Source organism: Polyodon spathula, chromosome 5, assembly GCF_017654505.1.
Source record: "Polyodon spathula isolate WHYD16114869_AA chromosome 5, ASM1765450v1, whole genome shotgun sequence".
NCBI lineage: Eukaryota > Metazoa > Chordata > Actinopteri > Acipenseriformes > Polyodontidae > Polyodon > Polyodon spathula.
Genome location: NC_054538.1, coordinates 52,380,373 through 52,406,641, shown reverse-complemented (window position 1 = coordinate 52,406,641; position 26,269 = coordinate 52,380,373). Strand labels below are relative to the sequence as shown.

Below are 26,269 nucleotides of genomic sequence, written 5' to 3'. Positions count from 1 at the left end.
AATAGAGTCAGATGAACTGAGAACAGTATATTAGCTGGAGTCAGATGAACTGAGAAAATTATATTAGCTGGAGTCAGATGAACTGAGAACAGTATATTAGCGCTCAACTAAATTTTAATTTGTAATGTAATACCTGCTGTAACAGCAATGTCCAATAACACAGTTGGTAGAGTGACAGAAAGCAAATCGTGAGGACCCTGGTTTGAGTCATTTCGTGGTCAAGTTTTATTTAGATACATTAATTGTAATATATGTTTCATACACATATGGATGCAGTTTAGGGGGTGTGAATGCTGGAACGAGCAGTTAATTCCACTTAAATAACACGTATCATATGAAAGGGCCTATTCATAAAAGTACTTTGCTGACTGTCCTAGGTAATCGAATTTTGTTTAAAACTAACGAAAGTTGTCCATATTGATATTCATAAAATGATCTGTGCAGACCGACGACTGTTGCTAAGCAATTTATGAGTGGATATATATTCGTTCTCGGCCGAAATCCATCTACTTTTGATGACATCATCAGTTCTATAAACATACACTCAGTTCTGTCGTTAGCAGCTCCCATCGTGTTATTAACAGCTTGCCTGTATGATACGTGATTTATATACTGTAGGATGCAATCACCTTCAGGTTATTTAAATGAACTTAATTGTTAATGTTCCTTTGCTTTGCAGGACATACACAATTAAATGAAAAACACTTGTAAACCAATTATTTCAATTATTATTTCTGCTTAAGATAGAGCATTACTTTTAAAAAAGAAGAAGAATTTATGATAAATTGTTAAGCTTTATCTCAATTAGTTTAAAACAGGCATTTATAGACAAAAATGTATTTAAAACATATTTTAAAACCAGCCATAAAAACATATCATGTATATGAGGGGCATGAAGAAAATAGTGCTTTCTTATGTTACATTACTTGAGTTTCCTATTTTATGTGTGCCGGCTTGTCTATTTTAGATTTTATTGTTACAGGGAGCTGTTCTTTCAGCACCAAGAAACGCTGCTTGGGTAATTGATAATTAGTAGGATATTGTTTTGGTTCAGAAGCATTACAATTTATTAAAAAAAAAAAAAAAAAAAACTAGAGAAACTGCTGTAATGATGATTCTTTTTGAAATGTGGACTATGGGAGGGAGAAATAATTCGATGTAGGTTTTATGAAAATCACGCCCCTTTTAATGGCCGGTACAGGCAGTTTTGCGTATTAAAAATAAAAATGATAATGTCTATAATGATGATTCCTGTTGATGTACAAGTTGATATATCATCCATACAAAGGGCAGGGATGGGCCTTTATATCCATGTAATATTATTTTGGGTGTTGATCACCATTTCCTGGTTGGATTAATGGTAAGTTGCCTGACTGCAATAGTGTGAGTGGTGAGTTTGAATCCATATTGTAATAGTTATCAGAATAGTTATTTAAAATATGTGAATACATACAGTATAAATACTTGATAATATGAAAACGAATTTACAATATGATATTGTAATAACTGAAGCTTATCAGATGCTGTTTCTATATATACAGTGCATACATTTATAAGAATCACATCCATTCCGTTCCATTCCCATCCATTCTGGATGATTTGATTCTTATAAGTGGTTGATTCTTAAAAGTGGACCTCTATGATTACTGTGGTTGAGAATGAAAGTTTTGTTCACTGCAGTGTAATGTGTTGACCACTAAATGTCAAGAGTTCCAGAATGTATGCATTGGGACCACACAAATTCTTGTTTAATTAGTTCTCCAACTGAAAGCAAGGTTTATTTTGTTTGTTTGTTTGTTTTATTAGCGGTTGTTTCCCCAATGCATTGTAAGAAAAATAAAACCAACACCGGTTTTAAACTGTAAATCAAGACCTCAGCCTGATCATTTACACTGCCCTCGGCCATGTCAAATGACAATGAGCAAAAGCGCCTCAGAGTGTCAGCGATTTAAATACAGTATACAATTGTCATTGTGGATAAGCAACTTGTTATGTGATCATGATTATGATTACTCAAAGCTGCAGAATCCTTTTTTACTACAGTATACTTGAAGTGATTGTCTCATGAGGGTGCCTAGTTTAACTGCCCTGCTGTGTTATGTGTAATGGCCTTTAAATTAAAACGACATTACAGTACACTATTTTTCTGTCAGAACTATCACTGCATTTAAGCATGTGTGGCTTACTTATTTTCTGTTGCAATGCAAATCTCACATTTCACTAAGGGAGATGCAAAGCTGTGCAATCCCCCCCCCCCCCCCCCCCCATCGCCTACCACTTTAAGGCAATGACTTCTGGTATTGTGACTCGTGACTCTGTTGGCTTTCTGGATGGCCGACTTTCGACTGACCCTGGAATGAACTGCCAAACCATCCAGTCTGGGCCACACTGTTCCTGTTATACAGCACCCTCACAGGTCAGGAGGGAGATTGTTAATAATAATCTTTATTTTTATATAGCACCTTTCATAGCAGACCACCATTACAAAGCGCTTTACAAGATATGAGACTAGGGTGTGTGAACTATGCACAAGTTGCAGAGTCACTTACAACAATGTCTCACCCAAAAGACTAGGATTCATTCGTTCTCTGTCACTTCATTTCACTATCATGATGTTTGAAGAGGCAGGACCAACTAATTTGAGGCAAAGGATAGACCTATGCTTCTGTAATACAATTTTTAGCCAAAGAGCTGGTACCAATTGAACACTAATTATGCACTATAATAATAATAATAATAATAATAATAATAATAATAATAATAATAATAATAATAATAATAATAATAACAGCCAAATATTTAAATATTAGATAATAAGATCATTTTTGTTACAATTTTAAAACAAAAAAATTAAGAAAAAACAAATAATATTAAAATTTTTACCTTTATATAATATATATTATATATATATATATATATATATATATATATATATATATATATATATATATATATATATATAAAATAAATAAATACATTTGAGATAATTAAGTAAAGAATAAAGATTAAAAGAAAAAGTGTGTATTAAGAAACTTTTCTTAACTTTTCCTCCTGGATCATATTAGTAATTGAGGGGTTGTTGATTGCCTGGAAGATGTACTTTTTACTCAGGATCAACAATCTCTCATTCACGGTTAGGAGTCCAGCCATGTGATGCAGGTACTCTGTACTGGTAATAATTGGCAATTTTCTCTACTGACAGCTGCTGACATTCAGCCAGGCTGGTTCAGCGTATTCAAACAGCGGTCTATTATAGCTCTTGAATACTTTCACTACTGTGTTTGGCGAAGTACCGTTCTTTCTCCTACAGAGTACTTTTAGATTGTTAAATCTTTTCCCGACCTGGATTTCAGTGTCATCTATGTGTTTTGTCCAAGTCATATTCTGTTCGAATGTACTTGGCAGTTGGCTCTAGTTTCAAATCCTCACCGTATAGCTGTAATTTAACTGGTTGTTCCGATATATGTTTTTTGTTCTTTCTGAAGAGCACACATTGAGTTTTTAGTGGGTTTAATTTGACTATCCAAAGGTTGGCCCAGTCTTCCAGTGCATTTATACAGACCTGAAGTCATTTTTCTGCAATGTGTGGTCTTTTGGAAGATGCCCAGTAGCAGAAGTGATGACAGATTCAATAGAGGTCCCAGGGGAACCTGCCCCTCCCAGGTTCCCCCCGGTAACTCTGTTGAATCTGTCACCACTTCCAGGTAAACGTGTGCAGAAATGCTACTCCCTCTCTCTCTCTCTCTCTCTCTCTCTCTCTCTCTCTCTCTCTCTCTCTCTCTCTCTCTCTCTCTCTATATATATATATATATATATAGAGAGAGAGAGAGAGAGAGAGAGAGAGAGAGAGAGAGAGAGAGAGAGAAGAGAGTAAGGAATTGGTGAGTTAAAAAACATAAAAGACAATGTAAACAAACTGGTTGTTAAACTAAGTAATTAATGTGAAGTGTTTGATATTAAAAACTAAAGATGGGTTAATTAATACACTGTTAATTGATAATGGTTTGTTAAATAAGGGAGATTAAAAGTAATTAAACCAGGTTTAAAATAAATAGTTCTTATTGTGCAGAGACAATACATGGGGACGTTAGGGCCATGTAGAAGCTACTGGAGTCAGGGGTTGGCTCCAGTTCAATTAATTATCCAATTTATGTCTTGTCAATTGTCTTAACAACTGTTTTGTTTATTTTTCTTTTGTTTATTGTAAACAATAAACACACGCTACGACGTTTCCTGGCATCCTGTGTTTAAAGCGTTTATTTGGAGAAGAAAAACGTGTGACTGAAGGGCAATCCATCACTATATATATATATATATATATATATATATATATATATATATATATATAGATAGATAGATAGATAGATAGATAGATAGATAGATAGATATTACAATAATTAAAATAATGTGTGTGTGTTATTTCATGGTTAAAATATAATGGGTGAGCTGTTTTATAAATTGTAATAATACTTTGTTTTTTATCACATAGAAATATGTTGCCATTTGATTTAAAATGTAATCACTGAAATTAAAATAAAATTGCAATGCAAGCGTGATGCCATTTTGTTTATATGGAATTGCCATTTAATTTACATTTTGAAATATATTAATAAAGTTATAATGATATGGTCTAAGGATAGATTTTAATATAATATAAATTGCAATTAAAAGATGTACATTTCCAGTAGGGCTGGCTCTCACTGTAGTTGCTGTTCTGTCATGATGATAGTGTGCTGTGTCATACATTTTAGAAAGAAAATGGTTTGCAGTCTGCAATTTGGTTGCAGTTTTCTAATGTGACAGTGTAGGCGTTGTATAACCCAGGAAAGAACAAACATGCAGCACTCGGATGGGCTGAAACACTTTACAGCATGTTGATGCAGAATTGTTATTGGCATGAGATGGCATGTTGTGTGGTTCAGTTTTGCATACCATGTGAAACATTTCTGGGGGTGCTCCTGCCGACACCAGTTTTCCATGTCCCAGTGGCACCTAACCCAATAAAATCTCTGCCGCACCTGGTACAGTGTCTTGGTGAACCCAACGTGACCACCCAGTGGGAAGATCATGTGCCATCATTAGAATGGATAGGTGGATTGCTCTTGCTGTGCCCAAAAGGTCTTCACAAGCTCTTGAAATGGTTCCACCCTAGCACTACAGCAATCTCACTGTCATCCACCAGTAGGTAACTTAGCTCCTCTGGGTCCCTTTCAGTCAACGTGGCAGCTGCACCTTCCCCCAAGGCCATCACACCATGGGTTTCTTCTTCTCTCTGACGAGACAATGCCGACAGTCATCTTCCAGGCAAGCATGGCAGGAAAAGACGTCAGCAATGCCATGCAGCTGCCCTGCTCGGTACTGGATCCAGACGCTGTACTGGTTGAGCTTCTCCAGCCACTATGCCGTTTGTCCCTCTGGGTGCCGGAAGTTTGTTAACCACTGCAGCGAGGCGTGGTTAATCCTGATCATAAACTGCTGACCATATAAGTAAGGATGGAAGTATTCTATGGCTGGGTCACACAGTAGTTGTGTTTTGATCAAAATCGCACTTTTGGAGAAGCCACACCCTACTGGCAGACAGGTTTTGACTTTAACCACTGCGCCTGTGATCACACTCATTTCATCAGAATAATTGCAGGTCGGAGTCATGCTCTGTAGCGGTGTCTCTGTGGGAGGACTTGTGCGCGCAGCTTCCAAATTAAAACATTTATTAAGACAGTATCTGCGGCCATCAGATTAACGGTCGGATTGCTTATCTTTAATAATGGGTAAAAATGACGTTGCATATTCAGTCCTATAAAATACCTAGTGCACACAGGCAATAATAAGTGTCTTTTGGTTTTATATGACTGATGTTGTTGATATTGCTGTCAAAAGGTACCTCACAAAAGGTAAACTGAATGACTAAGTAATTTATTACATTACTAGTTAGAAGTGCAATACATTATCAGGCAGGTCAGTGGTATTATATTATCAGTGAGAAATTATTGCATTATCAGGCAGAAATTTCTATTACATTATCAGTTGTGTTATTACATTAGGTGATTATTACATTATAGGAAACCAATACATTATTGAGGATTATTACATTAATGGTTGTTACTATCATAGTTCTGATAAATTCTTCATAATCATCTAAGTGTAGATCTACAACAATCCCTGCGGCAAGAATGTTGAATCCCTAATCCAGTCAGCTGCTTGCAGTTGTTTAAAATGTATTTTGTTTAACGCTGCAGCAACTGACCGTATTTTGGATTCAATACTCTGACTGCAGGGATTGTGGTCAATAAATTAAAATGTCAAGCATTTAAAAACAATGTTTTTCAATTTAAGAACACAATTAAAAAATTAAAGTGATCATAAGCATTACATAGACCCGATTGATAAGAGAGTGATCATTTGCACAGGATGGTACTTCTTGTGTGTGGCAGAGCAAAGCTCTGCCCTTTAAATTGGCAGGGATGGGGTTAACTTCCCCTACCTGCCTGGGTTTATTATGTTCAGGTGGCTGGGGTTGATTAGTTGATTAGGTTGTTTAACGATCAATCAGCGCCCAGCCACCTGATATAAAAGGAGGCCTCTGCTTCTCATTTGGGGAGAGGGAGCTGAGGAAGCAGGTTGGTTTTTTTTGGTTGTGTAGAAAGTTTGAATCCAGTGAAGGCATTGCCCAGCCTGGAAACTGTTATTTTTGTGAGTTTTGTTTTTGCTTTATTTGTGTTTGAGTATCTGTTATTTTGGCCCTTGTGCCCTTTCATTTTGTGTTTATTTATAATAAAAGTATATTTGTTTGAACTGAAGTCTGTCTCTGGGCCTCTATCCACTCGCCAGCCTGCCACATTTTGGTGTCAGAAGTGGGATAGCGCCACCTAGAGGCTCAGAGCAGTATTTATTTATTTATTTTTTTTTTTTTTTTGAAAAAAAATGGGAAAGAAGAGCAGACAGTGGAAAAGGCAGGACAAGCAGCAGCTGAAGAAATGTAAGCTGCTGCAGCCACCGCTGGAGGACCCGGCCAGCCTCTTCCCTTGGTGTTCCTGGTGCGGGAAGGAGGACCATCGTTGGCGGTCCTGCCCAGACGTGCCACCGGCAAACTGGTGTGGCCGGTGTGAGGAGGACGGCCACAACTGGGCAGGATGCCCCTACAACCAGGCCCAGGAAGAGGTGCCGTGTTCACCCCGGGCATCAGGGGCCACCCCACTACCTCCAGCACCACCACCTTCACCACCGTCCCAGGAGATCTGGGACTGGTTGATGCACCCTGAGGCAGACCTCGTCCACGATCTCCCCATAGTTATCAACACGCTGTGGCGTCGAGATGGGGAGAGGTGGGAACAGTGGGAGGAACAACACCACCCAGCCTCCTTCCCAGAGGTTGCCCTCATGGTGGTTAATTACCTGGCGGTAGACATGGGAGATGCCCCGGTCACTCCAATAAAGAGGGGTGAGCCGCCTTCCCGAGAGCCAGAGAGGGGTGAGCCGCCTTCCCGAGAGCCAGAGAGGGGTGAGGAGCTGCCGTCGCTCCCAGAGCCAGAGAGGGGTGAGGAGCTGCCGTCGTCCCCAGAGCCAGAGAGGGGTGAGGAGCTGCCGTCGTCCCCAGAGCCAGAGAGGGGTGAGGAGCTGCCGTCGTCCCCAGAGCCAGAGAGGGGTGAGGAGCTGCCGTCGCCCCCAGAGCCAGAGAGGGGTGAGGAGCTGCCGTCGCTCCCAGAGCCAGAGAGGGGTGAGGAGCTGCCGTCGTCCCAGAGCCAGAGAGGGGTGAGGAGCTGCCGTCGTCCCCAGAGCCAGAGAGGGGTGAGGAGCCTCCGTCGTCCCCAGAGCCAGAGAGGGGTGAGGAGCCTCCGTCGTCCCCAGAGCCAGAGAGGGGTGAGGAGCTGCCGTCGCTCCCAGAGCCAGAGAGGGGTGAGGAGCTGCCGTCGCTCCCAGAGCCAGAGAGGGGTGAGGAGCTGCCGTCGCTCCCAGAGCCAGAGAGGGGTGAGGAGCTGCCATCGCTCCCAGAGCCAGAGAGGGGTGAGGAGCTGCCGTCGCTCCCAGAGCCAGAGAGGGGTGAGGATCTGCCGTCGCTCCCAGAGCCAGAGAGGGGTGAGGAGCTGCCGTCGCTCCCAGAGCCAGAGAGGGGTGAGGAGCTGCCGTCGCTCCCAGAGCCAGAGAGGGGTGAGGAGCTGCCGTCGCTCCCAGAGCCAGAGGGGGGTGGGGGGGGGGGGGAAGGGGGGAGTTGGCCGATTGCGGCCGGTGTACGTTGTACATGGGGGGAGGTGTGTGGCAGAGCAAAGCTCTGCCCTTTAAATTGGCAGGGATGGGGTTAACTTCCCCTACCTGCCTGGGTTTATTATGTTCAGGTGGCTGGGGTTGATTAGTTGATTAGGTTGATTAACGATCAATCAGCGCCCAGCCACCTGATATAAAAGGAGGCCTCTGCTTCTCATTTGGGGAGAGGGAGCTGAGGAAGCAGGTTGGTTTTTTTTGGTTGTGTAGAAAGTTTGAATCCAGTGAAGGCATTGCCCAGCCTGGAAACTGTTATTTTTGTGAGTTTTGTTTTTGCTTTATTTGTGTTTGAGTATCTGTTATTTTGGCCCTTGTGCCCTTTCATTTTGTGTTTATTTATAATAAAAGTATATTTGTTTGAACTGAAGTCTGTCTCTGGGCCTCTATCCACTCGCCAGCCTGCCACATTGTGGTACAATTGTCATGTGATAGGGCTGTAACACCTACAGTGTTTAAGTATTTTAAAAGCTGCGTGCACAAGGCCTCCCACATAGAGGGTCTTCTCACAGAGACACCAACACAGAGCATGCCTCGGCCAGCAGTTATACACTCTTGTGATCAGAATCACATTTTTGGAGAAGCCACGCCCTACGGGGTAGACACGTTTGAATATAACCACTGCATATGCGATCGCACTCATTTCATCAGATCGAGCCCACTGTGTTTAAAGTAAATAGAAAACAGTCAGTAGTACTCTGAACGAATCTCCAAAAAAAAAAAAAGTTTGTATATGGCAGCTGTGATAGCCTAATCCCTTTATAAATCTGATTTTTAAACTGCACCTGTAGTATTGTCTATATATATATATATATATATATATATATATATACATACACACACACTATTCTTTGAGAAATACACTTTTTTACAGGGAACTACATAGTACATGGCAATGGGTAAATTTGACGGAAATTGTGAAATTTGTGATAATCATGAAAAAAAAATGCTGCCTTAATCATCTGATCAGACTTAATCACGTTTTTTAAGCACCAGCCACTTGCATTGTTATGTTTGTAGCTTCTGAACTGCACATTGCATGTTTCTATGTAAATAAACAGTCTCTTTGGACCATAATGTTTTGTTTTTTTTGTTTTTTTTCAGTTAATGAGATAATACTTGAGAAATACTTTTAGTTACAAATAAGGGATCATGATGTGAAGAAGAAATGTTAGGACAGGAAATTGTTCTCTAAAACAAAATGCCTTAAAATGCTGGCGATGGGCCTTTTCTGCACATACCATTTTTTGTAAATGCATAGTCCCTGTTGTGCCTTCAAGTCAATTCTGCCTCTGGGACAAACTGTATAAAAGTGTACAAAGACTGACACAAACAATTTTCCTCTTTTTGACACAAACAATTTGCCTCCTAGATGATGACTACTCCCAGTACAATTTGTTTGACTCCGATAGTTTTTGAGTTTTTCAATTTGAAATTTCATTGCGTGTCTGAAAGTTATGCGGTTGTATATATGGATTGGATCTTAACAGGAAAGCGTAACCAATCAGACTCAGAGTCTGTATTAATGACTGCTGGCGGATGTTTTAGGTATGAGTATAACCGCGGCAGTTCTAGTGTTACGAGATGCACAATGAAGAAAAAGGTGTCATTTTAAAATATATTAGTAAGTACAAAGGAAAGGTGTTCTTGTTCTGTTAACTAACATTACATGTTACTCCTTAATAGACAATTGTTCAAAAGTTGTCAAAAGAGGACCAACATCTGTTCAATAAGTTGACATTTTAATGTATATGTTTACATTCCCCTTCTATTTCATATGTTTCTAATAATTTTGGGTTGCATTGCTCAAATATTGAGGTATTATATTTGTCTTTACTTGGCTTTCAGCTTGACTAACGGCATTGAACAGCCTTTTTCATTCCATTCAAATTCTGTGCCAATATGACCTGTTAACTTTGCCAACACCACTGGATCTACAGGAGATCAATTTAGAGATAGAGAGGAGGTGGGGCTGGCCAGACAAACTCAAAACCAACTCAAAGCCACATAAAGGCAGATAATTCAATAATGGAGACAAGCACCCATGACCACTTTAAATGATTTTAAAAATCATACAATACAATGGGGAATGTAAAAAATAGTACAGTTTAGTCAGCTTTCTTTGATAAATGTTTTTTAAAAAATAATAAGAAGAATAATATTTTTATAGACAGTGCCATCATGCCTAAATTATATGGAGTCTTTAGGCATGAGTGTTAAAGTTAGTACATGGAAAGTATAGATTCAATTCTCTTAAGAGTGTTAGGGTCAACAATGAGAAAACTGCTTCCTGGTTCCAACTTCCTGAGCTGTAGCTTAGTTTCACTCCAATGCTCTAACTACAATCATGTCATGTGACGTCCTACACAGGAATACCAAGAAGATTTGTTTTTAATTGTATTTTGTGGTTCATTTATTTTGTCTACAGTGCTAATAAGAATAAGTACAAGTATAAAGAAGAAGAATGTGGATTTTAAATCCTTGGCTGTCACTCCTTTAAGTGGTTATTGTACCCCTTAAAGGTGTGCTAACAAAATTTACAATAACCAGTGTTAAATGGAAGTATGACCATTTAAGAGGGTTCTTGTACAAAATGTATCCTGAGTTGCATTAATAATAATTTTTGTTTATATTCATTTTTATATGTTTGGAAAGAATGGTATCCATGCTGCATTGTGTTGCACAGTACTCATACCAAGGCATTTATTGAAATAAAGGTTTACAGAAGATAAGTCCACGCAATATTTATGAATTCAAGTCTAGCATACATATGTACATCTTTATGCAAAGCTCTCTAAATTATACTATTTACAGTGTAAACACCAACTTGTGTATATATATTTATATAATGTATATGTAATAATCACATATACAGTATCACCATTTCAACTTCACAACATCTGCTTTGGTTTTTATACTGAAGTCCTTGTAATGCTATATAAACTGAAACATATGCAAAATTATGTTTTTCTTTTCAGTGTGTTTCTTCAGAGGGTCTGAAAAAAGGAAAAGATTGACGTAACTCAGATTAAGCATTTTTTATTCTAACTTCCCAACTGTCTGCTATGAAACATTTCCATACACTTCAAGAACACTGCTGTTGCAGCACATTGATGTAATGTGATTTATTTATATATATATATATATATATATATATATATATATATATATATATATATATATATATATATATATATATATATATCTACACTGAACTAAGACACTAACTGCACTGGATATTACCTGCTACATTACTGACTGATGAAGTTTTAACACCCAAACCCACCCTGAATCTTTTTCTCCTACCCAGTTAAACAAATACTGCCTTGATCAAAGCCTAGTGTTTCTGGAATTTCTATCTTACTGCATTTGAATTTCTGCCTTAAATGTTTTAAAACATTTAAACCATTTATATGCAGCAGATATATTTTAGATTAACTTTAATTTGGTTCAATCCAGGTTTGTCTAGTAAATTAGTTCTGTTGTAGCTTCTACCAAGCATACTTAGAAGCTCATAATAAATGTTAAGAGTAAAAATAGGTTTTTTTTATGTTATCAATTTAACTTGATATACTTGAATAATTGCTCAGATACCCTTTTTTGGGTACACTGTTCTACATTTTCGACACATGTCTGCCACCATATTATAATATCAAAACTTCTACTATGACTTGCTGGAGTGCTGAGCTTCTGGATCACATTTGGTATACGAGTGGTAAGCAGTAAATTTGTTTAAAGCACCACAACGTTTGGTTACAAATAAAGAGCAAGCAGGCAGGGCTGCAACAATGTAATGTAGATGTTTACTCACCTGTTGTTCTAGCTCTTTAAATTGCATTTCTTAAATCCCAGTCATTTTTTACAGTTTTATGTTTAGCGACACCAAGGTTTTCCAATTACTTCTGTGCAAGCAACTGAAGGCGCACACAGCAACCTTCTCTTTCTAATCAGTTAAATAGCAGCTCCTGTTTGGCACTGCTATTTTCTTGATATTTCTGGCTCTAATTGCAGGAATAGAAGGGGGAAAAACTGCCAATACTTCAGGGCTATTTCTGAGGAGATTAGGTCACGCCCCTCCTGCTGTACGCAGGAAGCTGAAGTTTGATCAGATCTACAGCACACTTCACACTGTTTATATTACATTAATTCAAAAAAAGCTTTTAAATTCAAATAAAAAATTCAATTTATCATAGAAAAACAGATGGTTTAATTTAAATTTTAAGTGATCTCTGCAAAAAGTAAATACAAAATTCAAACTTTGGGGAGTGGGCTGTTGCTTTGGGTGTTATGGGAAGGTATGCACCCGTATTAAAGACAGTAGCAGACACACACACACACGTTCAAAGACCATGGTGCAGCTAAAAAAAAAAGGACTGACATGCAATTTAAGAGTTGGAAGAACATGGAAATAATCACAGCACTGTATTTTTGTACCTGTACCAACCTTATGGTTCAGTGATAACAGTGTAGAAATACTAAAATAAATAAATTCAATAACAAACATTTCACCAAAAAGTATTTTTTCAGTGTATTTAAATTTTGGAACAGGTTAACACTAATAAACATACGAGCTGTATTTTTGTATCCCTACCAACTTCAGTGATGGATTAATGCAAAATATGACCTACCAGTGGAAGGCGGTTGAGGAGCTCATTTACAGCAACTTCATCATAGTTTTCTGAGTAGGGCTCACTAAGGGTGGCTTCTTCCTGAAGGCTTGCAGGATTCATCTCTTCATGGCTGTTACAGATGAGAAAAATAACTTGTTACACTCAAATGAGAAAACTAATAAACGTAATTTTTAGTTTTTCGTCACTCTTTATTTTAGATACAAACAGGACTCATCTTTTTCTCACGCTATTTTGGTAGTATGTTTTGAGTAACTTGGTTTCCATGTAGTTTTTTTTAGGGAGAGAAATTCTCCTCCCAAATGCAAATGTCCTAATTAATGTTAAAATATAGTCAAATATTTCAGTCTGAGTTCAGCCTGCCTCATTTGACAACCAAACAAATAATAATAATAATAAAAAAAACAAAATAAATACCAACATTCTATTCCATGCTCTATCCATAGATTATTTGCTAAACATTTTTTGACTGCATATATATTTGTTATAAACCTATTAAACACGTACATATACAATACATTTTCCTACAGAACCACAGCTTCAGCAATTCTGGTCATTATGGTAGTCTAGAAATGAAGCTAAACCAGTACTTTAGGTTAATGATATAAAAATTGCCCAGTAAAAATGTTTATTACAGCAGATTTTCTAAATACTGATAGTAAAACTACTATAGGCTACCATACTTGCCCACATTTCCCACTACATAATATTTCTTCTTCTTCTTCTTCTTCTTCTTCTAATAATAATAATAATAATAATAATAATAATAATAATAATAATAATAATAATAATAATGAATCTGAATTCCACAGGGACAGTGCAAGTCTCTCTCTGGTCAGTAGAATGTTGTTATTATTTATTTTTTATTGGGGATATATTATATCAGTAATGCACACAAGTACAACTAATCTCAGTAGATGTTAATCCACCTGGGAATTTCTTTTAACTTTCTGGGACATTGATCTGTAAGTTTTGCGGCAAGCTGATGTTAAGCCCCATATTTGACTTTTTGAACAAATGTGTCTGTTTTTTTTCTTCTTTTTAATGTTTTTGTTCTTCTAAAACAAATATTGCTCAATGAATTAGGTTTAAGAGATTTTACTTCAACTACAGGTGGTCACTCCTACCTAGTGCTGTCAGTAGTTTGCATAATAACATTGGCACAGATTTCCAGCTCTGTCAATTTAATACATTTTGGGGTAAAAATGTGACTTTTTTGTCTTTTGTAGGCACCCACTATAGATGCTACCTAAAAAATAAGTAAAAGGGTTCCAAAAAATATAACGTTACAAGTCCCCATGTGGTGCTACAACTGTTTAAATAACATATTTTGTTAACATCTTGACAACTTTTTGCACTTTTAACTTTAAAGTCTGTTTTTAAGCTCTTTTCAGAATGACTGCTCTAGTGCACTGGGGTTTGAAATCTGTCCTCTCAATCCCTGCAGGAAGAGCAATTAAAAAACAAAACAAAGCTCTGGCTTTTCTGTTCTGTACCACATCATGGATGACTACTGCTGTGCTACCTATTTGACAATGTGGATAATAATCCTTACACTGTCAGTGCACTGAAGTGGCCATTTTGAAAAGAGCTTTGAAACAGACTTTAAAGTTATAAGTGGTAAACGTTGTTAGGATGTTAACAACGAAAAGGACAATGACAGGTATGTTATTTAAACAGTTGTAGCAGCACGTGGGGACGTGCAAAGCTATATTTTTCAGAACCCTGCTACTGACTCTTTAAGGTAGTCTACAGTGAATTGCATTTCATTGCTAAGGAATAGAAAAATCTAGGCATAAAGCAATCAGCTATCCAATGACCAAACATGAAGATTACAAAAGTATAAAGGATGAAAAAAAAAATCTTTCTGTGCTTTGCAAAGGGCTTTGTTATTTATGTATTGCAAATGGCTGCATTTTTGTGTTGGTAGTAGCTTCAGTGTTTTTATAACATTGGTTGAAAAACATTTGAAATGTTGAATAAATGGTGTCACTTTTAACTTTCTGGGACTTTGTTCTGTAAGTCTTGTGGCAAGCTGATGTTAAGCCTCATATTTGGTGTTACTTAAAAAAAAAAAATACTGAATGAAGAGGTCTCTAAACCCCTCGTGTGCTTATTTTTTCCTATTTGGTCAAAGAAGATTTGCTACTTTCAGCAGATCTCAGCTGATAATAAAGATTTGCTTGAGAACATAAGGTATGGCTTTTGGAGATATTTCCATGCAAAAAAAAAAATTAGTTTTTTGTCAATTTGCACTGCTTTTTAACTAGAGGAGGCGATTTGCCTACCCTTTTGAGCTGTACCATGTTTTAGATGCACACTTCCTATAGCGTAAGGAATGCACATGGTATGTGCATGCTATGTCACATTCTCACAATGAAGAGAGAATTCTGAGTTTTTAAGGGCCATGGAAACCCTGCCAGTATTGCCTGTAATATTGTATACTATGACCAAAAATGTATTGTTGCCCACAAAACCAGTACATAGTTACTGTAGCTGTAACAAGTGGAAAAACTAATGTCCACTGATGCCATATCCCAACTTAATGCAAAATACTGGTACAGTAACAACAAAATAACCTTATGTATTCCTCAACATGCAATGATCATGAATCCAAGTTTAAGTTAAAGTTCCATTGACTTATTAGGAAATGATAACATTACACTACTTCAAAGCTGTAGTATGATAGAATGGTACTCAAATTTAGCACCTGTTTATCATGAGACTGTGTGCCAAAGATGTGAATAAATATACACATGTCCCTGTGTGTTTCTTAAGCAATTTTTGGTTTCATGTTTTTGATATTTTTCTGTTAGCAATTAAATCTGAAATATATATTTGTATTAAATATGTATGACTTGAGCAAGCATAGTTAATGGAAAATGAAGACTTACCATGGTTTTTGATAATGCCTTCAGACTTAAACCAAAAGGTGGCTTCATGCAACATGACTGGTTAATCTTGAATATAGCTGGTTAATTCTTGCCCAATTTTGGACTTTAGCAGTAAAACACACACACACACACACACACACACACACACACACACACACACACACACACAGACACACACACACACACATATATATATGGTGGTGGTTGCCAGTTTTGGGGTTAATCCCTAACCCTGCTATATACATGTGAGAATGTGGCTGTTCCCAAGCTAACTGATGTTGATTGGGAACAGCCACAGAGAATAAAAAGAGAGCTTGAGGTCTTACGATCATTAGTTTAATTAGTTTGAGGTCTTACAATCTTTGGTTGGTTTCTTTTGAGTATTAGTGCTTTTTTCCCATACCTTCTTTTTCCTGTAAGGACAGAGTTTAGGTATTTCTTCACAGCCATTTGTTTTCGAAAGCGGCTATAGTTGTCAGTAAATATGGAATCAGAGTGGCGCTTGACTGGTATCTGTTCCTCCAAAAAGTTGTTGCTGTCAAAGGAAAGAAACAGCAGAATATAAATATAAAACCTTAGGATATGCTTGGTCAATAAACACTTAATATACTATATAATGTGTATATAGGATTTGCCATGTACTCATATTGGCGACTTCCCTTAAAGTTGCTTAATTAAATGTAAAGGAAGCTATATTCACAATGTACATCAATACTATGTTATGTTATCAATTTTATTGTAGACTGTCCAAGACTCTCTAATCTCCTTCCAATGATTTGTATGCTAATTTGAAAGGAGGGACAGGGGTTTAAATGCACTGCTGTTTAGATGTGCAATTAAAAAGGAGGAAGTACAGTAGCAAAATACTTATGAGTACAAAAACGTGTAACTCCAGCTCCAACACAGTGCTTTATTTTAATATTTGAATCCTGATTAGAGGACTGACAATCTGGTAATGGACTATTGTAATTCTATTTAAATTATAAACCGTTGAACTACTTTTAGCTTGTCTTACTACTGTGTCTAAAAATATATATTTATTTGTGAATGCTAAATAGGTATGGGAGGATTTTTTTATCACGATGACAGTAAAAAATAAATAACAAAATAAAATAAATAAAGATGTGTTTACACACACACACACACACACACACACACACACACACACACACACACACACACACACACACACACATATATATATATGGGCTGTCCGAATTAAAGTTATTTGAAATAAAACTTGAGGAATCACTCATTTAAGAAAAAATGTAAGCACAAAGTTTCGGAAAACATTTCTGAACAAATTCTGAACATCGACATTTTAATGAATGGAGGCTAAAGCAACATGTTTGGTAATAGACTCGTACCTCTTAGGGGAAATAGTTAGGTTTGGGGCAATGTGATTTACATACTGATATTAACTATTGAAATGACGTCACCTACATATATGTACTGGTTCATTACAGCAGTTATTTCTATATGATGAACGCATTCCCCCAATAGAATTTCATATTTTCCAAGGCGTTCTTTATATAGAAAGGCTAGCCATAATAAACTATATACAGGTGCGGATGACGGCAGGTGTGTAAAACGCATTGCCCCAATACATTCTTTATGTTTTTGAAGATATATATGTGCTCACATATAAAAAGAAAAAAGTAAAATATGTTATTCATACAGGAATGACACCTTTAAATACACATTTGGTGACATCATTATAATACTTAATAGATATAAATCATTTGCACTGCTCCAAAATTGTATGTAATTTTTCGAAGCGACATTTGTCTATGCTGTATAAAAATTATCAATTATGGTGGGGCAATACACATTTTATTGATAAAGTAACCTTAGTTAATGGGAAACATAGATTATTTATTGATCATGTAAACATGCTTACTCCAAACTGTACCTGTTTTGTCTGCTTACTCCAAACTATATATGTTATATATATATAATATATATATATATATATATATATATATATATATATATATATATATATATTCTATAATAATACATGTGGAAAAGGAATGTATATTACAAAAGCCAGTTTTACAATATTAAAAGCCGGCAGTAGTGAACTTGAGGCTCAGACAGCAGTGCTGTGAACAAGAGTTCTGCACTTCGCCTGATCTACAGACACAGCTCCTATGTCGAATAGCGAAATTTCGGGTTTTTGAAGTCGAATTTTCTCACGTGGCCTTCTGTGTGCAAGTGAAGTAAAAGCAAAGGTGTCTGAAGAGACCTGGGTCGGGCGGTGCAGAAATTCCATGGCATTTTTGCCTTTGTGACTGCGCAAACGACGATAAGGTATCACCGGTATGAACACGTTTGTACTGTATGAATTAAACAGCCACATATTTTACCTGACTCTTTTTCCAATAAGGGACTCTAAGTACTGTTTTGCAGAAAGCTGGCCAAGAAGTTTACTGTATTCACTAGTGAAAAGCCCATCCGCGTGTCTTGTAGTTCTAAAATAATAATAACAAAAAAAAAAAACACAAATCAGATAAGTCACACATTTTACATAACACTTGTTATCCAAGATTTTTTTTTTTATTTTAATTATTGCATTTATAGAACATTTCGTTTCCTAAATTATGATGACAGTAATAAGAAAACAACTGGACTCCAAACCGTCAGTATTAATAAAGTAATGAAAATATCTAACCAAAATATTCCTACCTGGCCACTGCATTTGCTAAATCATAATAAAGTTTATAGCTTTCTGGAACCGAATCTTGTTTTGATAAGCCCTTTGCCCAGTCGCTTTCACTATCTCCATCTAAAGTCATTGTGTTCCCCAACCTGTAAGTAAGATAAGCACTGAAATAAACAACTCATTGACTGTAATATTTAATATATTTACTTTGTTTCATATTGGTGTCATATTTTGTCTTAATATAATATCGAAAAGCGTGGTTTAACCAAACTGCAAGTATTGGCCATAGTCTTGAGTTTGGTTATCTAATTGCAGACTTTCGGTAAAACAACAACCTAACAATTATTTTATTTGAATGTTATTATTTAGTAACATAGCCTTCGTGTTACGATAAAGTCAGAATAGGCCGATTGACAAATCTCAAGACTTAACGGTAAATGTCGACATTTACCAAGTATAGTCAGAAATGACAACGATTTACTACCGACATTTATCCAAAACATCAGAAGTGACTTCGGCTTTTCGAAATAAACATGACATATACTGAATGTCTAAAAAGCAATATATTTTATTATTCAAAACATTTACCAATAAGCTTCGGTAAATCATAAGATTAACCAGTAAATGTCCAAAAAACAATATATAGCTTTATAATTCCGGACATTTACCACTTTACTTGATAAATGTTGACAGTTACCATTAAAACTTAAGATTTACCATATTTTGACTTTTACCGTAGCATATGCACCACTTACCACAGTATCCCACTGGGGTGAGATAAAAATGGAAAAAATTAAGAAAACTACCTTGTGAAAAACCCTTACCTCGCGGTATATGTTCCAAGCGCAGGTAGCCCCAATGTCTTAGAATATAACACACTGCACAGGGCCAATAACAGCAGAAGCTGGGAATTGTTCATTTGTAACATAGCTGTGAATCTAGAAAAAAAGGCAAAACACCATATCTGATACACCATCAAATTCAAATATTATTTGCCAAAAGTAAGGGGCTGTCATTTGACATAACGCAGTTTTGATATCTTAGCTTTAAAACCTTCTTTTCAAAATGTAACCAGTTTTCAAAAATGTAAACTCTTATTTATTTATTTATTTATTTTAACAAAAGTACAATTAATGTTTTTGACAATCATACTATAGATACATTTATCATGAAATGCATATTCATTGGGTTGAAAAACAAAACCTGTCTTCCAAAATACCTAAAAAAATTATGGGCATATTCACAAAGCATTTAACACGGTGCTATTTCTAAAATTGCATTATTAATATATAATGCATTTTTCAGAATATTCATTAACAACTCAAAAAGCTTAAGCATTTTCATAAATAAAAAAGTCAATCTCTCTTTTCTACTTTCACCTGAAGAAGAGACCTCTGAAGTCTTGAAAGCTTGTAATTAATTATTGTTTAGTTCGTCCAATAAAATGTATTACCTCTCCTTCTCTTTGTCTATAATCTCTGGACTGACACGGTTAACATGTCACCTATCATAAATCTCTGAAACACAAGTGTGCAATGAACTGCAGTCAATTACACATTAAAAACAAGCTGACGTTACAAAACTGAAGAAACTACTAAGAAGCACGTAGACGCTATTTAGTTAAACTCCGGAGTTATGTATCCTTTTTAAACCTGAACTTTTTGTTTTCTATTTAGAAAACAAAATCGTGTTAACCTAGTAAGGTGGTAATATGTCCCGCACTAATAAAGAAGTCGCTTGTTAACAGAAGAGAGTTATATTTCTATAACGTTCATTGGTATAAATAAATTAAGAATTTAATAAATAATAATATAATATTAAATAATAATAATAATAATAATAATAATAATAATAATAATAATATTATTATTATTATTATTATTATTATTATTATTATTATTATTATTATTATTATTATTAATAATAAAATAATAACGACAACATAACTCAACATATGTGAGCCCTATTGAAAACTCGGTACATAGTCATTAATTTATATTTAAAAAGAGAGAGCAGAATATGATAGAAAGAATTACATTACTCACACTGTGCTTGAATACTTGTCCTTGGTGCTGATAGCAGCGCTCGGTCTCTCCTTGATGCTAATCTGTTAACTGAGTTCGATCTTCTGAACTACCCTCGCCCTCTCCAGTAGAATGTAACTGAAGGCTCTTTAAAACATTCCACTGTACTATCAAAGCATGCAACAGCCTCCCTCGTTTTATACATCTGAACACTTTCCACAGGATGGTAATCACGTTTGAAAATTGGAGATACGTCATCTCAGGCCCATCAGGATGAATGGGTTCGTCATCGTTTTGTTGGACAGTTTAATAAGGTCCCTCTTGCTAATAGTGTGCAGCACTAAATTATTATTTTTTATTCTTGTCATGCCAGATGTTGACGCATCAGCTCGTTTTTCTTGTTTTGGTTAAATTTCGATCTATAAAATAAAGCACTTTGGTTCAGATAACTTAATATGATTATATTATCCAGTGTAGAAAAGTCAGATAATAGGCTCTATATACATTACAAATGTTAACCACAATAGTAAAATATAGCAGATATATCAAAGGTAACATGACAGCTAGAAGAGGTGCAAAATAAATTGCAATACTTTTACACAAAAGCAGGTTTGCACTGGTGAAGTTTTAAAAATTGGTAACTGGGATTAGATTGTATAAATATATGTAAACATCCCATGTTTAAAACTCATAGGCATTGTACATTTTAATTAAAGTTTGTTTTGTTTTATATATCTAACCTAAATGTAATGTCCTCTTCATTTCTGTCTTCTGTTCTACCACTTTTACAACGTTAATGTCATAATTATCTTGGCCATTAATAGCAACGTTTTTGTTTATGGTTTTTGCAAATTTAGTATTGCTATTGATTTGTGGTTTATACAGAAATATCCAATTAGCTGTAATGATTGTAAAGTATACAACTAATCTATGAAACTAATATGCTTTTACCTAACAGATTTAGGGTTAGGATTGATTTTTATAAAAGCACTAAGAAGGCTTTTGAAAGGCAGGCTGGAATACAAACATTTCAGTAAATATACAATCTTCTATTTAAAAAGTAAAATAATCTGCTATTTATACACAAATGTATGGCCATTATTCATGACATTGTTACTTTAAACAGAAACTTGAATTGACTTATAGTATGACTATATCTTTAAGAGCAAACAAATGCTGAATACCTTGGTAAATACGAAAAAAATATATTATTATTATTATTTATTATTATTATTATTATTATTATTATTATTATTATTATTATTATTATACTGTGTGTATTATAACCAACAGTTTAGATAACACAGTGCAACATTGTGTTAACAAGAACTAATAATTATTGCAGTGAATATAAAATGAATTATTCACTATTTCTGTATATTAGACAAGCATTGACTGCTCATCAGTGAGTAATAGACAGTGTATTAACCATCAGTGCATGACTAATAGATTACAAGACATAAACAGATACCAATTTGCTTATTAGTTTGCTATTAGATTTTAATAGTTTTGCCTTTGCATGCTTAGTACATGTTTCCAACATTCAGTTAGCCATTCCTATTCCCAATAAGGAATAATTTACTAATTTACCGGTCTTGGGTTTTCCAAATAAGACACCGACATTTTTTAATTAGTGTTAGTAGGTTTATGTGTTTTGTAAAGTTATTAAGCGCTGAAAAAGTCCAAATAAAGTAATTTAGGGTTGCATTTAGGCATCTAGCCTATTGAAATATTATACAGTTGAGAAGCTGAATAACACATGTTAGTATCAATCAATCAATTAATCTTTATTTTATATAATGCCTTTCAAAGTGAACCACCATCACAAAGTGCTTTAGAAGATACAGTAAAAAGCAATGCATAATACATTAAATACAGTGAAAAACAAAGCATAATACATTAAATACAAGGCTAGGATATGACAATTTTATAACATTGTGGATGTATATCATATAGAATCATAAGAAGATACAGTGAAAGATCAGAAGTAGCAGAAACATAACAGTATGTGTATGTCATATAGAATCATGAGAATAAGATAAAGTAGCAAAGACACAGCAGCTAATAACAGATATCAGGCTTAAAGAGCATGGAAAGCAAGAGAGAACAAGTGGGTCTTGAGAGTTGATTTAAAGTGAGCGACTGTGGGAGCATCACAGGAGAGAGTTCCAGAAAGTCGGAGCTATGAAGCTAAAGGAGCATTCTATTAACTATCTTTTAAGAAAAATAAAAAACTGAAATATCTTGCTTGCATAAGTATTCAACCCCCAAACATTAATATTTGGTAGAGCCACTTTTCGCTGCAATAACAGCTTTAAGTCTTTTGGGGTAAGTAGTAACAGTTTTGCACACAGTGTCGGAGTGATTGTGGCCCATTCTTCTTGGCAGATTTGCTCCAAGTTGTTCAGGTTGGTTGGACGACGCTTGTGGACCGCAATTTTCAAATAGTGCCACAGATTCTCAATGGGATTGAGATCAAGACTTTGACTGGGCCACTGTAGGACATTCACCTTTTTGTTCTTGAGCCACTCCAATGTTGCTTTGGCCTTGTGCTTGGGATCATTGTCCTGCTGAAAGGTGAATTTCCTCCCAAGCTTCAGTTTTTTAGAGGACTGAAGCAGATTCTCTTGTAGTATTTTCCTGTATTTTGCTCCATCCATTCTTCCTTCAATTGTAACAAGATGTCCAGTCCCTGCTGATGAGAAGCATCCCCACAGCATGATGCTGCCACCACCATACTTCGCTGTAAGGATGGTGTGTCTTGAGGCATGGGCAGTGTTAGGTTTGCGCCACACATAGCGCTTTGAGTTTTGGCCAAAAAGCTCTATCTTGGTCTCATCTGACCACAAAACCTTTTCCCACATCGCAGCTGGGTCACTCATGCTTTCTGGAAAACTCCAGACATGCTTTCAGATGGTACTTTTTGAGTAACGGTTTCTTTCTTTCCACCCTCCCATACAAACCAGTGTTATGCAGAGCTCTTGATATGGTTGACTGGTGCACCATTACTACACTCCCAGCCATTGAACTCTGTAGCTCCTTCAAAGTGATTATTGGTCTCTCTGTGGCTTCTCTCACAAGTCTCCTTCTTGTTTAAGCTCTGAGTTTTGAGGGACGGCCTTTTCTTGGCAGTGCCTGGGTGGTGTGATGCAGCTTCCACTTCCTGATTATTGATCAAACTGTGCTCACTGGGATATCCAAACACTTGGATATTATTTTGTACCCTTTCCCTAATCTATGCATTTGTATTACTTTATCTCTAACTTCTGTAGAATGCTCTTTGGTCTTCATTTTCCTTCAGATTCACAACCTTACCAATGATCCTTCAACAGTGGGGTTTTTATCCAGAAAATGTGACAGCAACTTTAATGGTTCACAGGTGGAGGCCAATGGTAAGGTAATTGTGTCCTTGTTAGGGCAATTTCTTTCATCAGTGCAAACTGGGAGCTTCCACAGCACAGAGGTTGAATACTTATGCAAGCAAGAGATCAGTTTTTTATTTTTCTTAAAAACATTTCCCAACATAAAACCAATGTCACCTTCCAATAATTGATTCTGAGTTTCAGTGTTTAAAAATAAAATATCAAACAGAATGAAATTTCAATGTACCATTTGTAATTCGATAATATGAGAGAATTGGTCAGGGGTCTGAATACTTTTGCAAGCCACTGTGTATATATATATATATATCTTAACATTCTGGCTTACAATACTTCCCTATGCAATTGTGGTAATACAGGGCCCAAAGCCGTAAAGCAAGCTACGTGCCCACTGCCACAAACCAGTCACTCACTTAGGTACTTCAACCTTTCGCAACGCCCGATCAGCACTGCAGATGTCAGTATTCCATGCTATAAGTCATCCCATTCTATCTTACAATACTCCTAAGCAATCTTCACAATCTGCTGCACCTCGACCAGGCAACTTCATTCAGCAATATTCTCGCTGTCCTTTACCCCTAGCCTCAAACTCCCACCTAAAGCTGTAAAGCAGTGCTGGCCAATACATGGATTGCAACAGATTTTTATTGGAACTCAGGACAAATCAGAGCAACTAGAAAATGTGTGACTACAAATTCCTAAAGGTTGACTATAAAAAAATAAAAGTGATTTTTTTTCAGCTGAAAGTATAAAACAAACAAACAAAAAAAAAAACCTCACAGTCAGATTTAAACTCTCATAGCTCAATCGTAATGTACTCTGGGGGGGGGGGGGGGGGGGGTAGTTTATTGGGGTCCACTGCCCACTGTTAATCACACATTAAAAACTACAAATCCCATACCCCATCAATTTCACTGATTTATTAGTGAGATGGCTACTCATTTCCCCAGGGGACACTGAGTCAATTTTATCATGGCACACTAATGTTGCTGCCAGGTAGACCTTTAGGTGGATGCAGATTTTCCTGGGTGCAGCCTTGCCATGGGTCATGTCCAGTGGTCAGTTCGGTTGTGAGAATTTTGAAACAACCTCCTTGGCCTTGTGGGACCTTTCAAGGCTTACATCAATGGTTGCTCTGAACGTCTGAACGTCTGTTATAGGGGCATCTAACAGCGCCACCTTCTCGGTCTCCATGACCTTGGCTTGGGTTAGCCAGAGGTGTTGGCGAGCTGCCACCAGCATCGCTAGAGGCCTGCCTGATGCCTGATCTAAATCCCCCATTAGGTCAGTCACTGCCCCTGTCACCGTCTGAAGCTCTCCCCCGTCCATCTCAGTTGCCCGTTCCAGCAGCCTCGCCGCTAGTTGTGACTGGTAAAGTATGGCCATTGCATTTGCCACCCGGACTGATAACGCCACTGTGACAAAGTGCCCGCCCCTGTGTATATTATCTGTTATGTTGCGTGCGGTTTGTTAAATGTTGGTGTATAGTCATTGGTACACGGGATATAAATGGGTGTGTAACACGAGTGTTTAAAATGTATATTTGTATTTAGGCACGAGGATTGCACAGCACTTCACGTGCAAGTGAAAAGTAATAATATGTGAGCACGGGGAATTGCACTTTATTAATTCACGTGCAGTTGTACCGAGACTCCAATTGAATGATTGATTAAAAGTCGAGTCTTGGTACAGCTGCATAAAAACAGCATGTTTTCACCCACTCGTGGTTGGTGTTCGGTGAGTGGAGAACGGGATAGGAGACGGAGGTAGAAATAATAATAAGAATAGTAGTCATCGTTAAATAGAAGCTCACCGTGTTTGTTTGTTAGTCCATTTTGTTTGTCTCTTTTATTTTGGCAAAAAGTGGTTCCCCTTCCCCTCCTGTTCTGCTGGCCAGGGAACGTCCCTGGCAGCAGCTGCGCGCTGCATCAGGGCCCAAAACTCCTCCCTCTGCGATATATGTGTAAGGGGTGATATGTTTCCCCCTGCTGTGGCCTGCCCAACTGAAGTGGCGGGGTCAAACACATCCGACCTTGACGCTGTAAATGACAGCTTGCCTGGGCTTGGGGTCAATGGGTGCTGAGGAAGAGCGTGGTTGGTGCCGAGCAGTCGGTGCTGAGGAAGAGTGCGGACTGTGCCGAGTCAATCGGCGCCGAGGTCGGTGCTGAGGGAAAGCGTGTTCGATGTTGAGTGGTCGGTGCCAAGTCAATCAGCGCCGAGGTTGGCTCTGACCGGTACCAAGTAAATTAAAGTATAGGATGGCGCCATGAGCCCGCAGGGTAACCCTACAGCACCACAATAGCTCTTATCAATGGTAAATTAACTACATGAGGCAGTGAAGAGAACAATAGCAAATCGCCAATCTCAAATATAGGGGTCGAAACCAACTCTAATCAGTAGAAACTACCGACACGAAACCAATCTC

The 26,269-nt window shown here is 37.0% G+C and overlaps 1 protein-coding gene across 2 annotated transcripts; it reads right to left on the bottom strand.

The window, feature by feature from the left end:
• Nucleotides 1-10,716: 10,716 nt before the first annotated feature.
• On the bottom strand, nucleotides 10,717-20,619 carry LOC121315302 (VIP peptides-like). 2 transcript variants are annotated; one of them, XM_041249341.1, is made up of 7 exons: nucleotides 20,486-20,619; nucleotides 19,265-19,378; nucleotides 18,464-18,586; nucleotides 18,145-18,249; nucleotides 16,179-16,310; nucleotides 12,882-12,993; nucleotides 10,719-11,249 (listed from the first exon to the last, which is right to left on the bottom strand). In XM_041249341.1, exons 2-7 carry the CDS (start codon nucleotides 19,366-19,368, stop codon nucleotides 11,241-11,243), a joined length of 585 nt encoding a protein of 194 aa, XP_041105275.1. In that variant the 5' UTR covers nucleotides 19,369-19,378; nucleotides 20,486-20,619; the 3' UTR covers nucleotides 10,719-11,240. The 2 variants fall into 2 exon arrangements, with proteins under 2 accessions (XP_041105276.1, XP_041105275.1); XM_041249342.1 differs by lacking the exon at nucleotides 18,464-18,586 and having other exon boundaries at nucleotides 10,717-11,249.
• Between the last annotated feature and the right edge of the window lie 5,650 nt (nucleotides 20,620-26,269).

What these genes read in the sequence shown, in the direction of transcription:
- LOC121315302 (XM_041249341.1), bottom strand. Translation starts at nt 19,368, where the DNA reads ATGTTACAAATGAACAATTCCCAGCTTCTGCTGTTATTGGCCCTGTGC. An exon ending in CTTATTGGAAAAAGAGTCAG is followed by an intron (nt 16,311 to 18,144) that starts GTAAAATATGTG and finishes TTCCTTTGACAG; the next exon opens with CAACAACTTTTTGGAGGAAC. An exon ending in GTCCTTACAGGAAAAAGAAG is followed by an intron (nt 12,994 to 16,178) that starts GTATGGGAAAAA and finishes CATCTGTAACAG; the next exon opens with CCATGAAGAGATGAATCCTG.